The sequence below is a fragment of the Acartia tonsa genome, chromosome 1, assembly GCF_053477335.1.
Source record: "Acartia tonsa isolate MP-2025a chromosome 1, ASM5347733v1, whole genome shotgun sequence".
Taxonomy (NCBI): Eukaryota; Metazoa; Arthropoda; class Copepoda; order Calanoida; family Acartiidae; genus Acartia; species Acartia tonsa.
This window is the reverse complement of record NC_137260.1, coordinates 38,547,831-38,562,784: the sequence shown is the minus strand read 5'-3', so window position 1 is coordinate 38,562,784 and position 14,954 is coordinate 38,547,831. Positions and strand designations below refer to the sequence as shown.

The 14,954-nt window shown below is 34.8% G+C and overlaps 1 protein-coding gene across 4 annotated transcripts; it reads left to right on the top strand.

The window, feature by feature from the left end:
* The first annotated feature begins 363 nt into the window (after window positions 1–363).
* On the top strand, window positions 364–14,828 carry brm (ATP-dependent helicase brm). 4 transcript variants are annotated; one of them, XM_080160789.1, is made up of 18 exons: window positions 364–1,763; window positions 1,992–3,919; window positions 4,146–4,328; window positions 4,530–4,600; window positions 6,578–6,721; window positions 7,543–7,743; window positions 8,197–8,277; window positions 8,737–8,907; window positions 9,299–9,428; window positions 9,933–9,968; window positions 10,245–10,292; window positions 10,546–10,657; window positions 10,979–11,100; window positions 11,406–11,582; window positions 12,055–12,155; window positions 12,577–12,647; window positions 13,310–13,397; window positions 14,384–14,828. In XM_080160789.1, the coding sequence occupies exons 1-18, from the start codon at window positions 863–865 to the stop codon at window positions 14,442–14,444; spliced, it is 4,626 nt and encodes a 1,541-aa protein (XP_080016915.1). In that variant the 5' UTR covers window positions 364–862; the 3' UTR covers window positions 14,445–14,828. The 4 variants fall into 4 exon arrangements, with proteins under 4 accessions (XP_080016915.1, XP_080016924.1, XP_080016931.1 ...); XM_080160798.1 differs by lacking the exon at window positions 10,245–10,292 and adding an exon at window positions 10,107–10,154; XM_080160805.1 differs by lacking the exon at window positions 10,245–10,292 and having other exon boundaries at window positions 364–1,739; window positions 9,933–10,016.
* Window positions 14,829–14,954: the final 126 nt, after the last annotated feature.

Genomic DNA, 14,954 nt, shown 5'->3' with positions numbered 1-14,954 from the left:
GAAAATCAAAGGCCTCTGCACTTGTGTGCCATCGCAAATATGCCTTGCGCCAAAAAATTATTGCAAATGATTAATTTTGTGAGCGTACAGCCTAGTTTTCGATGTTATGAACAAGGTTGCCGACAAATTTTTACTTAGGTCCAAATCAACTAATTTGCATATTGAATTTTATACATAACAAGGAAGTACATGTTTCAAAAATACATTTAATTGTTTTTTATTTTAAATATTAAGAAAAATATTTTTATTATAAACCGTAATTGAGATTTAGAATGAAAGTTTACTTTTTATGAATAATTTATGGCAACCATGACATTTTGTTCATTTGTTTTGATTCTGCCGGCTAGCCCGCTACTGTTTGGCTTTTATATTTCTTCCTGTGTTTTTTTTTTAGTGGAGCATTTGATCTTTGTGATACTTACAGACGTTTTTAATAAAAAAAATGACTAAATATTTTTATATTTTTGTGAGAATCATTTTACATTTATATGGATTTTATTGAAATAATTATTTTCTTTTAAATTAATATATTTATAATCATAAACTATATCTATCTAAAATATTTTATTGAACTTGTAAAGTCTTTGATAAATCATTAAAATCTGAAATTATTCATTTCATAGGCTTTTATGATACATATTTATTGATAATATAGAAATTAAGCAAGTGTTTTATGTACTAAAGGCTTCGCGCCTTATTCGATCAAAGTTTATTATCCATTTTGATTCATGGCTGGCCTGCCTCGATTCTTGTATTGAGCACCTTAAATTTGAAATTCTGCTGAAACATAATATATAAACATATAATCAAGATTATTTTGTATGCAATGAATATTTTTTCAGAAGTTTAATGTATTAAGACTATGAGTGAGGAAGGAGGTGCCTCTTCTGTGCCACCTTCAGGCCCCCCACAGGGGGGGCCGCCACCAATGGGTGGCCCTCCCACATCACAGGGACCACCAACTTCTACGGCACCGGGCGGTCCACCTCCCCCTGGTGGCCCCCACCCAGGTTCTCATCCTGGTATGCCAGGAGGTGGCCCACCCCCACCAGGACCTCCTATGGGAGGCCCTCAGCCACCACCACAAGGCTATCCAAGCTATCCCGGTCCTCATTCTGGCTATGGCGGCCCTCCCGGACCTTATCCTGGGGCTCCACCACATGTAGGAGGACCTGGTGGCCCACCTGGACCCCCTATTGGCCCGCCATCTGGACCCGGTTATTCTGGTCCTCCGCCCAACAGAACAATGGGCTACCCACCCCGTGGACCGTCCCCAGGACCAGGACCTCAAATGTCTGGTGGACCTCCTGGGCAGCCAAGACCGCCTGTACCTTATCCATCAGATATTCAGAAATTGCAAAATTCCATCAATGCCATGGAAGAACGAGGAATGACAGCAGATCCTAGATACAGTCAGGCAAGACAGCTACACCAATCTTTGGTATCCGGTCAACCACCAACTAGCGGGGGTCCACCGGGACCTGATGGTGGACCTCCGGGTTCTTCACCAAGTGCCCTGGCTAATCCACAAATTGTGCAATTAAGAGCTCAGATAATGGCCTACAGAATGTTGGCAAGGCAACAGCCTTTACCACCCCAAATTATAATGGCTGTGCAAGGAAAGAGGCCCGATGGTCCTCCTGGTCCTGGTGGCCAGCCTGGATATCCTGGAGCCAGACCTGGTGCTCCTTCACCTGGTAGTAGGTCACAATCTCCAACTCCTTCAACAACTTCATCAGGCATGCCTTCTTCTCAACCTTCAGGTATTTCTAAAAAAAATACTCTGAAGGTTGTTTTATTTTTTAAAGAAAATACTATTACCTACGTAATCCAATTATATTCCTAATTAAAACCTATACTTATATTTTACCTAATTTTAAAGAAGAATAAATAGTTATTTTTCCTTCCTAGCTTTTTAAAATATTTCCTTTTTCTATTGAATGAAAAATTTTAATTTAACGTATTTTTCTCAATATTTTATATTATTTTAGGTATGCCAGGATCAGGTGCTCCACCGAACACAAGTAGCGGTCCAACTGGCCCTGGTGGCCGTCCAATGCAACCGGGAGTTCCTGGACAAGTTCCTCCGGGCGGAAAACCAAGCAGAGTTACCCCTATTGCGAAGCCAGCTGGTATTGATCCTGTCACTATTCTCCAAGAAAGAGAGAACAGGTTGGCAAGTAGGATTGCTCACAGAATTGATGAACTAACTGCTTTACCCGTGAACATGGCCGATGATGTTAAGCTCAAAGCTGAAATTGAGCTAAGAGCTCTGCGTTTGCTGAACTTCCAACGTTCACTGCGTGCTGAAGTTGTAGCCAGTACAAGAAGAGACACAACTCTTGAGACTGTTATCAATGTAAAGGCATACAAGAGAACTAAACGTCAAGGATTGAGGGAGGCCAGAGCAACCGAGAGACTGGAAAAGCAACAAAGAATTGAATCTGAAAGAAAACGTCGCCAGAAACATCAAGAATATCTTACAGCTGTACTCACACACTCCAGAGACATGCAAGCCTGGCATAAGAACAACCAAGCTAAACTGCAGAAGATCAACAAAGCCGTCCTTGCCTGGCACGCCAATGCTGAGAGAGAACAAAAGAAAGAGCAGGAAAGAATTGAAAAGGAACGTCTGCGACGCCTTATGGCCGAGGATGAAGAAGGTTACAGAAAACTTATTGATCAAAAGAAAGACAAACGTCTTGCTTTCTTGCTTAGTCAGACTGATGAATATATTAACCAGTTGACGCAAATGGTTCAACAGCACAAGAATGAACAGAAGGTTAAACTTAAAGAAATGAAGCGTGCTCAAAAGATGGATGAAATCAACCAAATTCCTGAGAGTCAACAGAGAATTCCTGTCAAGCATAAGACCACAAAGAAAATTCTCAAGGGCGCGGAAGCTCCTCTTTTGTCTGAATTGGAAGAATGGTTGGAAAAGAATCCTGAATATGAAGCACTGCCCAGAGATTATGACAGCGAGGATGAAGAGAGTGAGAAAGAAGAAGAAGCCAAGGAGGAATCTACTGAAAAGAAAGCTGAAGAAGACGACACAGAAAGTGTAATTGAAAAGGCCAAAAGAGAGGCTAAGGCCGCCGAAGATGAGTATAAGAAGGGAATGCAAGGAGAGACAAATTACTATTCCATTGCTCACACAGTTGTTGAAGAAGTACACGAACAGGCTTCCATTATGGTTAATGGTAAGCTGAAGGAATACCAGGTTAAAGGCCTGGAATGGCTTGTATCATTGTACAACAATAATCTCAACGGCATCTTGGCCGACGAAATGGGTTTGGGTAAGACTATCCAGACTATTTCTCTTATCACATACATTATTGAGAAGAAAAAGAACATGGGACCTTTCCTCGTTATTGTCCCCCTCTCAACACTTTCCAACTGGGTTTTGGAGTTCCAAAAGTGGGCGCCAAGCGTAGTAACCGTCGCATTGAAAGGCAGCCCAGCTGCTAGACGCGCAGTACAATATCAAATCAAGTCAGGAAAATTTAATGTTCTCATCACAACTTATGAGTACATTATTCGTGAAAAGGCGTTGCTGACCAAGCTAAGGTGGAAATATATGATTATTGACGAGGGTCATCGTATGAAGAATCATAACAACAAACTGACCTCCACCATTAACACATACTACACCACATCCCACAGGTTGCTGTTGACAGGTACCCCCCTTCAAAACAAGTTGCCAGAATTGTGGTCATTGTTGAACTTCCTGTTGCCCTCTATCTTCAAGGCTTGCGATACCTTTGAGCAGTGGTTCAATGCTCCTTTTGCTACCACTGGTGAGAAAGTTGAGTTGAATGAAGAAGAAACAATTTTGATTATTCGTCGTCTGCACAAAGTGTTGAGGCCTTTCTTGTTGAGAAGGTTGAAAAAGGATGTAGAATCTCAGCTGCCAGATAAGGTTAGTTTATGATTTTTTCTATTAGTTAAGGTATCAATGTTCATACGTTCTGCCAATGTTAGTTATGAAAGTGTTAACTAACCTTTTCACCGTGAAGGTCAAACTAAAATAACAGGGAAAAATAATTTTTTATTTACATACCTACATATAATAAAAACTTTGATCACTTGTTTTAAATCAATGCTTTTTCTAATTCTCCACATAAACTTATAACTTGATTATTTAGGTTGAGTACATTATCAAATGTGAGATGTCTGCACTGCAGAGAGCCTGTTATAACCAGATGCAGGAGAAGGGCATCATGAAGACAGACAACCAGCAAGGAAAGGGTGGCAACAAGGGAGCCAAGGCCTTGATGAACACAATTATGCAGCTGAGAAAATTGTGTAATCACCCCTTCATGTTTCAGGTAGTTTTTATTTAGGATCATCTATACCTAATGTTTTAATGTAAAAAAAAGGTTCAAAATTGTTTCCTCATAAGTTATCCTTTGAACTATCCACTGTTCTATTACATCTAATAAATTATGCTTAACAATAGAGGGACATGAAATATTATTTGTTGTGTTATAATTGGGAAATATATGAAAATATCCAATACTTATATTTAGAGTGTTGAAGAATCTTATGCTCGTCACATTGGAATGCCAACAGACGTTGTTAATGGACCAGATCTATACAGGTAGTAAATTTTGACCTGCAAGAAAAATTATTGAGATCTTAGCTTTTTCGTAAGACGTCTCTTGATTTTTGTATTTTTTTTTATATCTGGTATAATGTTTTGGAAGCTTTGCATTTTTATGTTTTTTTTGGGGGGTGGTAAGGATGCATAAAAACACATGAAATTGGCATAACTCTAACCACCTAGGGTAAAGCGGGGCGATCTCGGGTTTGAGGTGAAGTCGGTATTTTTTTGACCACCTTCATTAAATGACATTTTTCTCCATGTTCTAATCGACTGACAGAAAAAAACATAAAATCAAATTTGTTCCTTATTAAATTGCCTACATAAAAGTATAAAATGAAATTTTTGTGAGATGAATTTTTAGGGTACTTATTGGGTCTTAAAGTCGGACGACAAAATTTTTTTTTTTTTTCGATTTTTTTGCTTCGGTCGGAAAAACGGTAAGTTGGACAAAAACTGGTAAGAGCTAGAGCTTAGACGTCTTCAGGGGACTTATTAAGAATCTAATAGGCTATCCATTTTCGTTTAAAACTTTAAAAAAGCTTGTATAGTTTTTTCTTAAATCGACTAAAAGTGAAGCGGGGCGAATTCGTTTTTTTTTTACTTTTTATACTAACTTTTTCAATTTTATATTTAAGTGAAATTTTCGAGAAAAAAAAGTCAAATTTCTCGTACTTGTAGAAAAAATTGTCCGATCTTCATAATTTTTTTTGTGAATGCTCTTTATTACATTTAGCAACTTTAACCTTTAGGGCATGCTGTAATTAAATCAATATGTCATAGGTTTTTTGAAGCTGGAAAATCGACCACACATTTTGCCAAACTTTTCTCTTTTTTTCAACTTGATTTTTTAGGAAATTTTGCTAATAGAACTAATTTTTTTTGGCCAAATCTATTCAAAATTGCCTGAATTTTAAGGATCAGGCCTTTAAAGTCATAAAAAGTTATTTTTTTCTAGTAGTATTTTTATGTTTTTTATCAAAAAAATTTTCGAAACAAAAGTCAAAGAGGACTATCCACGAACCAGAGCACATGATTCTAAGTACCTTCCAGCATTGATCCTAAGTATTTTCTTTCAGAATATAATTGGTCACCATATATCATTAATGTATTGACGAGAAAATTTATGTTTCACCATATTGTTTTTAGGTATTTTGATTGATTTTAAAAACTTTTATGAAGCTAATTCTTTTAATAAAATGGATATTTGATGATACATATGCAAATACTCGTGTTATATAGATTGTAAATTAATCCATACTAGCATTAATTTAAACATACATATGATATATAGTAAATGTGCTTTTAACTTTTTTTTCATTTTTATCATTTGACAACATGGACAATTAAAGACACCCCGAACTCAACAAAATGTTTGATAGAATTTTGACTAAAAACCTAAACATTTTTTTACTTTTCTTTAACTTGAAGTGGTGAAACATAAATTTTCTCGTCAATATATTATTTATTAGTGGTGACCTATTATATTCTGAAAGAAAATACTTAGGATCAATGCTGGAAGGTACTTAGAATCACGTGCTCTTGTTCGTGGATAGTCCTCTTTCGCGTACTTCGGAAAAATTATTTTTTTTAATAGAAAAAATTGACCTATCTTAATAAAATTTTTTGTGCATACTCTTTATTACATTTAGCAACTTTTACCTTTTGGGCATGCTGTAATAAAATCAATACGTCATCGATTTTTCGAAGCTTGAAAATGCCCTACCGACTTCGCCTCAAGGCGGGGCGAAGTCGGTGCCGTTTTAGAGATCAATTTTGACAAACTTCCCAAAGTCCTAGGTTTACGTCCTTTTAGGACCTGATCGACTTTTCCGAGATCTTTCTACGGGTCTTGGTCCCATTTAAAAAAAAATAATTTTTACGATTTGCAGGTTCAAAAAACCGAAAAAAAGACCGAGTTCGCCCCGCTTTACCCTACCTTTTGAGTATATGACTAAGACATTTAATATTCAGAGCATCTGGAAAGTTTGAACTGTTGGACAGAATCTTCCCGAAGCTGAAGAGATCTGGACACAGAATTTTGTTGTTCTGTCAGATGACATCTCTGATGACAATTCTGGAGGATTATCTGAACTGGCGTGGACACAAATATCTCAGGTTAGTTTCAGTTTTCTGTAATATTTAAGCAATTCAATAACTAGGTTTTATACCTTTATCCTTGTTCTAGTGATGGCAATCCGTCAAATTTTTGGGCCGGATTCGGATTCCGGATTCTTAAAAGAATCCGTCAAAAAAAATGGCGGATTCCTTGCGAATTCCGGATTCTTATTTTTGCGGATTCCGGATTCGAATTCCGGATTCTAGCAGTATTTTAAAAGGATTTTTAAAAAATAAATAAAAATTAAGTGCTACATATGTACTAAAAATTAATGTTCTTGGTGTTATCTATATTTCACTTTCGATAATCGAACCAGATTTTAAAAGATTTTATATGCATAATGATGATAATCTTTGCCTTCAAAAAGAGGCAGTTGGTAGAAAAACCTCAAGACGATAATTTTAGCCTACCAATTAAGAATCCGGAATCCGCTATTAAAAAACGGATTCCGGATTCGGATTCCAAAATTGGCCCAAAAATTGGGCGGATTCCGGATCCGGATTGCCAACCCTACTTGTTACACAAGGAAAGGTTTTAATCAATGTAATTTCCTCCAATGTCCTAAAAATTCTTTAAAAACTTGAAGCAAATTCCAAATCAAGACACAGTTTTGTAAATAAAAATTAAATCTTGGATAGGTATCCCTTTTTTATTGGTCCTATTACTTTAAATATTTTCAATTCTTTACCTATGTTTTGATAACAAGTACATGTACAATATAAATAAAATTTCGTTTTAAAGAAAAACTTAGTCTGATTTAATTTTAATTGCTTTAATTGACTCGTCTCAATGACATAAATAATAAAATTTTTAAATCTAGGCTGGACGGAACAACCAAGTCTGACGATCGTGGTCAAATGTTGAAAGAGTTTAACTCCCCGAACTCTGATTACTTCTTGTTCTTGTTGTCTACTCGTGCCGGTGGTTTGGGTCTGAACTTGCAAACAGCTGATACTGTAGTCATCTTTGATTCTGATTGGAATCCGCATCAGGATTTACAGGCTCAGGACAGAGCTCACAGGTATTACTTCTCCTTTAAAACATTTATTTGTTACTAGCTGTTTCGCTCTTAACCTTTAGGGGCTCTGTATTTGAAAGGATAGAAATGCAGCCTAAAAACACCCTAAGACAGGGGTGTATATTCTGCACAATATTCATTTTTTTCCCTGCTGCAAAATTTGTTATTTTTTTCCCTCCTGGTTTTTTTCAAGCAAGGAAGGGGTAAAATTGAAAAAAAAATTAAAACTTTTTATTTTTATTATCCCCCCTCCCACACATTATTTTATTTTTTTTTCACCAAGGATGAGAGAAAAATGGAAAAAATGTTTTCACTTTTTTAAGTTTTAAGTGTAGGCCCATTGCATTATAAAGAAACCAGTTATAGGGAACGTGAAACTTTGTAACTAGTTGTCATAAATATTTTAACACAATTCTATGCTTTTTAAAAGAATTTAAAACATTCAATGTTATTAAGGATTGGCCAGAAGAATGAGGTCAGAGTATTGAGGCTTATGACTGTCAACAGTGTGGAAGAACGTATCTTAGCCGCTGCCAGGTAGACATTCTATTTTGAACTGATGCTGTTTTTACCAAAGTGCCCTTTTCTATAGCGATGAGATCAGAGGTGTATACTCTGCACAAGAATATACACCCATAGTAAAAAAAAATTAAAGGGATTTGTGTTTTTAGATGGGAGGACAAGTAGCTTTTTGTTGATTTTTAAACATTTCCCCATATCTTAAGTGTTTTCAGTTCGATTTTCAAAAAAATTCTGGATAAAAGTATAAGCTGATGTTTTCAGTACACTTTATTTATACTCCCTCCCCCCCCCCCCCCTTGCCTTTAGCAGGGATCCCATTTTGAATATTCACCCATGGATGAGATAAAGTGTTGTTATGCCTTGCCATTTGATGAATAAGTCGACTTTTTTTCCAAATGTTACACATTACTACGATAACCTATTCTGGGCGGCGCAGTTTTCCACTTTTATTCACCCTTGCCTTTATTCATAAAGGTATAAACTGAACATGGACGAGAAGGTTATCCAAGCTGGTATGTTCAACCAGAGGTCCACTGGCTCTGAGAGACAGGAGTTGTTGCAGTCTCTGTTGAGAGCGGAGGAGAGTGATGACGAGGAGGAGAACGAGGTCCCGGATGATGAGGTCATCAATCAGATGATTGGAAGGTTATTATTTTTATTTTCCACCAAGTAGTTTTCAAAATAGGATTACTCGTGATAATTGTGACTTTTAAACTTTGTACAAAGATCACTTGATAATTTTCTGTTTTTGTTAAAATCTACATCAAAATCAAAAAATTATGGAAAAACTAGGTAAAAAGAATAAATATTCTTCTATCACCTAACTTTATTAATATTCTAGAAAAGCCTGACGTAAAAGGTTGGTATAAAAAATTAACTAGTAATACCTGACAAAATTTTCTTTATGCAGTTTTCCCTTTTAAATTAGATATAGAGCATAGGGGAAAGGATTTCAACTACGTTGTAAAATATAGGCCTCTGATATAGAATACAATAAATAGATGAACGCAAAATAGAACCGTAAACCTGTTTTTAGATCAAGCGAAGAGATTGAACTGTTTGAACAGATGGATCTGGAGCGTAGAAGAGAAGAGGCCGAGCTTGGAGACAAGAGAAAAGCCAGGCTCATAGAGGAGTCGGAAGTGCCAGAATTCTTGCTCGCCCAGGTAATAAGAGTTTAAAACTTTTCCAAAATATCTTACGTGGTCGGAAAGATATTCTTCAAGCCCAATGTATTAAAAATCCTTATTCTTAAATGCTACATAAAAATTCAACCTATATCATGAACGATATGGAGTTTTTAGATAAATATTGATTGTCTGCCCTAGGGAAAGTATTTACAACTACCTCCCCCCCTCTATCCCCCTTATATCGCGAAAATGCAAGGTTAAATTAGTATTTGTAAACAGAGAGGGAGTGGACAATGGGCTGTTTATTACAAAGTTTTATAATAACGATTTGTTATTTGTTGCTTAACAACTTTGGGGACTTTTAATGAATTTTGATTGGTTGGTTTATTAAGTTGAGTGTCCAAACTTTCTAATCACTAGGATCTACAGGAGGGGTAATTTTGTGTATTTACATTGGAGATGTACATCAATTTATCGACCATTGTCTTATCCCTTTAGATCGCTGATTTGTATACTTATATAAATATCTTTAAATATCAGGATGATGATTTACTGGATGAAGAAGAGGAGAAAGAGGTGGAGCTGGGCAGAGGGAGCAGAGTTAAAAAGGATGTTACCTACCAGGTATAGATATTTTATTAAGAGGTGGAGCTGGGCAGAGGTACCAGATTAAAAAAGGATGTTACCTACCAGGTATAGATATTATATTAAGAGGTGGAGCTGGGTAGAGGTACCAGAGTCAAAAAGGATGTTACCTACCAGGTATAGATATTATATTAAGAGGTGGAGCTGGGCAGAGGTACCAGATTAAAAAAGGATGTTACCTACCAGGTATAGATATTATATTAAGAGGTGGAGCTGGGTAGAGGTACCAGAGTCAAAAAGGATGTTACCTACCAGGTATAGATATTATATCAAGAGGTGGAGCTGGGCAGAGGTACCAGATTAAAAAAGGATGTTACCTACCAGGTATAGATATTATATTAAGAGGTGGAGCTGGGCAGAGGTACCAGAGTTAAAAAGGATGTTACCTATCCTATATTTTACTAATATTGCCCTTTATGAAGTAGTTTAATTCAGAAAAATTGGATGATTGGGGCGGGCACAGCTCCTACTAGTAAAAATATAAACTATAATTGAATATTAAATCTAGGAGCAATTATCCGAGAGAGACTGGTTGAAAGCTATAGGAGCAGAGGAGGAGGGTTCTGATGATGATACCGGAGCTGGATATGTAGAGGAGACTCCTACCAAGAAAGGAAAAGGTAAACAAATTCATAATACCTATTTATTATTAAGTATGTTGATATCTACGTGTCTATCTGATTCATTTGATTTTTTTTGTTGTGTCTTAGCCTTATCTAATTTTGCAGCTTATACTAATAGAATTTACCATGCATATTAAAGTAAAGATAGCTTTTTAATTCAAAAGAAATATATTTTTAAGCCTTCGAATATCTTTGTAAGTAATAGGTCGTCAACAATCACCAATAAGCATGATATAAAAGTAATATCACCAAACCTTTTTCAACATATAAGTATTTTTAGTAGCGTGGCAGCTCTATAATAATTGAATTAATTAACAGGTCGTGGACGTAAGAAGCGTGCTCGTGAGGACGGAGACGACGAGGAAGATGATTCTCCAAAGAAAAAGAAAAATAAGAAAGCAAACAAGGCTCTGGTCAAGAAAATGAAGAAACTGATTGAGGTACCCATTATTGTTTCTATTGTTAGGTTACTTATGGATAACAAAAATGGATATATTAAACTTGGATGTTACACCAGGTTTTCATGTTCTCTAATATAGTGAAATGCACAGCAAGCTTTACCCCATCCCGTCTTCTCCTACTGGATGAACGAACTGACCAATAAATTAGATCCATTTTAGCAATCTAAACTGACGTAATTTTTTCCATGTATAATGTATATTCTATATCCATTATGATAAAGAATAGTAACCTTCATATTTGTTACGAAACTAAAACGAATTTATACAGTTATATTATTTTTCAGGTAGTAAATCAATACCAGGACCAGGATGGCAGAGTGTTGTCAGAACCTTTCTACCAGCTGCCAACCAGAGATGAACTACCTGACTATTATGAGATCATCAGGAGGCCAGTGGATATTTATAAGATTGAACAGAGAATTGAAGGAGAGAAGTACAAAGATATGGATGCCCTGGAAAAGGTTTGTTCTTGTTATTCATAGATTTATAAAATGATAAAAACACGTGTAAGGTCTTTTCGAATACAAAATAAGTTCATAGATTTATAAAATGATAAAAACACGTGTAAGGTCTTTTCGAATACAAAATAAGTTGTGGGTGAAAATTTTGAACTTTTTAATATTTTTAGTTAAGTATTTAATGTGAGCAAATGCTGGTAAATGCAGTGGTGTATATTTTCCTACCAAGTTAAATTCCATTCCCACCGCCCTATCTATCTCTCTTTGAGAAATAATTAAGTCAGATTCAATACCACTTTTTGGAAACTACATATAAAACTTTAGCTCTATAGAATATTTTCAAATTTCAAGTGTGTTTTGATTACTTACGATTCATTAGCTAATCAAGTTTCATATTATAAAATTTTCAAAATTTGATTGGTTGTTATGTATTCCTATTGAATTAAACGACCCATCATTGTTTTTATTTGTTTAGGATTTCATGCTTTTGTGCAAGAATACTCAGCAGTACAATGAGGATGGAAGCTTGATCTATGAAGACAGTATTGTACTTCAATCTGTATTTACAAACGCCAGGTAATCTTGGAACTTCATGTTTTTTATAACAAGATAAAAACACGTTTGCAGTTTTTTTTCTTGCATAGCATTGGTAGGTACTGATCATATAAATCCAATATTTGTGAAATTAAGTTTCTAAATATGAATAGATAAAATATGCTCAAAACAATTTTAAATGTATATATTCAAAATTAATATTTTTTTTTGATTTAACCTTAAATGATAAACTTAACACAATATTTATAGCCAGTTTTATTTTTAAAGATTTTTTGCGAGCAAAACTTGAGCATATTATACAATCATAAATCATGATGTGGAAATCAATTTTGGGATTTGGAAACTGATTGTTATCCTTTACACTATATTAACATTACATTATGTTTCTGTTACTCCCAACTTATTTACTTTTATTTTGGGCTGAATTTATTAATGATTGTAGGGAGAGACTGGAACAGGAAGCAGATGAGGAGGATGATAATGACGGAGACGGAGCTGCAGCTGATAACCAAGGTCTGTAATTCATTATAAAAGTGTGTATAATTATATTCTGCACAAGATTGATTTTTTCCCCTGATGCAAATTTTTTTTTTTAAATTTCCAGCAAGGAAGGGCATAAAATGGAAAAATATTTTCAGAACTCGATTTTATTCATATTATCCCCTCTCCCACATATTCTTTTATTTTTTTTCACCAAAGAGGGGATAAAAATGAAAAAAAGCTTTCAGTTCTCCTAATTATTACATTTTTTCCCCCCAACCACATATTTTATTTTTTACCTTCCCCCTCCCCCCGTTAGCAGGATCAAATTTGCAGAATATTCACCCATTATATAAAATTAACGGGATGTGTGTTTGTTTGTGTAGCGAAGGATCTCGCTAACCGCTGAACGCTATGGTTATCATTTACATTGAGTCTTTATACATCATAGGAGTAGGGTACCTTCACCCGATTCTCCTGATCTTTCTTCCATGCCTCCAGAGGTTTCTATTAAAAAAAGTTTTGTTTCACTACAGTTAATTTATCATAAAGTATATTTTTTATTTAGAATATAAAGCTTTTTTGTAAAAAAAAAATTTCATTATGAAAATTTCAGTTGGCCGATTTGTTACAATAAAAAAATCACTCAGGATCGAATTAAGTTTTGCTTTTTTTTTACAAGAATTTATATTTAGAAGTAGATGATGATAACTCTAGAATGAGTATGTCTAGTACCAGCTCTAGTACGAGGAAAAAGAAGAAAAACGAGGAGAAAGCTCCCAAGTAAGTACCCAAAATTTTAATATTTATAATTAAACAAGGATGACAACATCCATAAGTAGCGAAGCTCAAAAATTATTAATGGATATAAAAATTTACTATAGAGCAGTGTCATACAATAAAGTAGAATAACGAAACCTATTAAATCATGCAACCTTTAAAATCACGAAAAATTAAAAATCTAGGAAACATTTTAGCACCGCAATTAATGGACAAATTTTAATGAAATGTGATGGAAATATGTAACATATGGGTATATTCATTCCTTGATAATTTCAGCCATCAATCCTGAATAGGAATCGAGAAACTTTTGAAAACTTAAAAATCTAGGAATCAATTAAGCACCCCAGTTAATAAACAAATCGTAATATGTCATAGGAATCTTCTCTAAAAATTTCAGCTGTCTATTTTGAATAGGAGCCGAGAAAATCACGTTTCCACCAATTACGGACAGACGGACGGACATTCGGAATTATAAAGTAGCTTCGCTACTAATTAGAATATTTCATTTCTAAATGCTCATAATTAACAAGAATTGTAATATCCAAAAGGGGAGTAAACACAAACGAGAGTGATTCTCAGCATCTTTCAACGGGGATTTCAAGTATTCTTTATGTGAATATACTAGGCTTTTGTGAAATGAACAGAAAAAGCGTTTGTCCTTGTTTTTTTGAGAAAAATGTTAATTTTCTTTTAAAAAGGAAAGCCAGACATTCCAACATTACCTAGGTACGACTTCTATTGGTTTCTCTTTAATGCCTTTTTGTATTTCTTACACCAGTTAAAATAATTAAACTTTCTCGTCATTTTTATGGCCTACGGGGCCTCTAAAACAGTCTCTATTTGCCTGTTTTAGCTTATAAGTTTCAGAAAATGGTTTACGTTCTGTGGGGTTTGTATGTCTGTTCATAGGAGAGTAATCTTTTATACCAAAAAAAACATCTTCTTTCGTAAAACTAATCTTGTTCTAATTTGTATTTTTTTTCTAGATCATCAAAAAAGAAGAAAAAGTCTAAATATGTTGAGAGTGACGAAGAAGACGACGATTAAAATATCCCCGCCGCAGGGGTTAGGCTTTCAGTTTAACCCCAATACATCGATTCCATCAATTTAAAATTGAAAATAAACAATTCAATATCATTGATAAAAATCTCTTAAAGTGTAATATTTGATGTTTAGTATTGACGGCTATTTATCTTGTAAAATATTATATAAAAAATGATACAGTAGTAACTTAGTTCAATTTAGCATTTTATTCTTTTAAAATCATGATATTTTACATTTTGGTTATATTTTTTAGCATCTGAACAAAAAATGTAAAAAAAAATATTTCCACCGCCTTTGCTGTATTACTATTTGAATTTGTTTAACATAATTGTAAAATGTGTTTTGCTATGTAATTGTGTTTAAATATACAATAAACTTGTAAATAAATTTTCATAATTTTATTTTTAGTAGCGAAGCTACTTTATAATTCTTTTTGTCTGTCCGTCAGTCAGTCCGTAACGATATGGGGGAAAAGTGATTTACTTGGCTCCTATTCAAGATAGACAGCTGTAA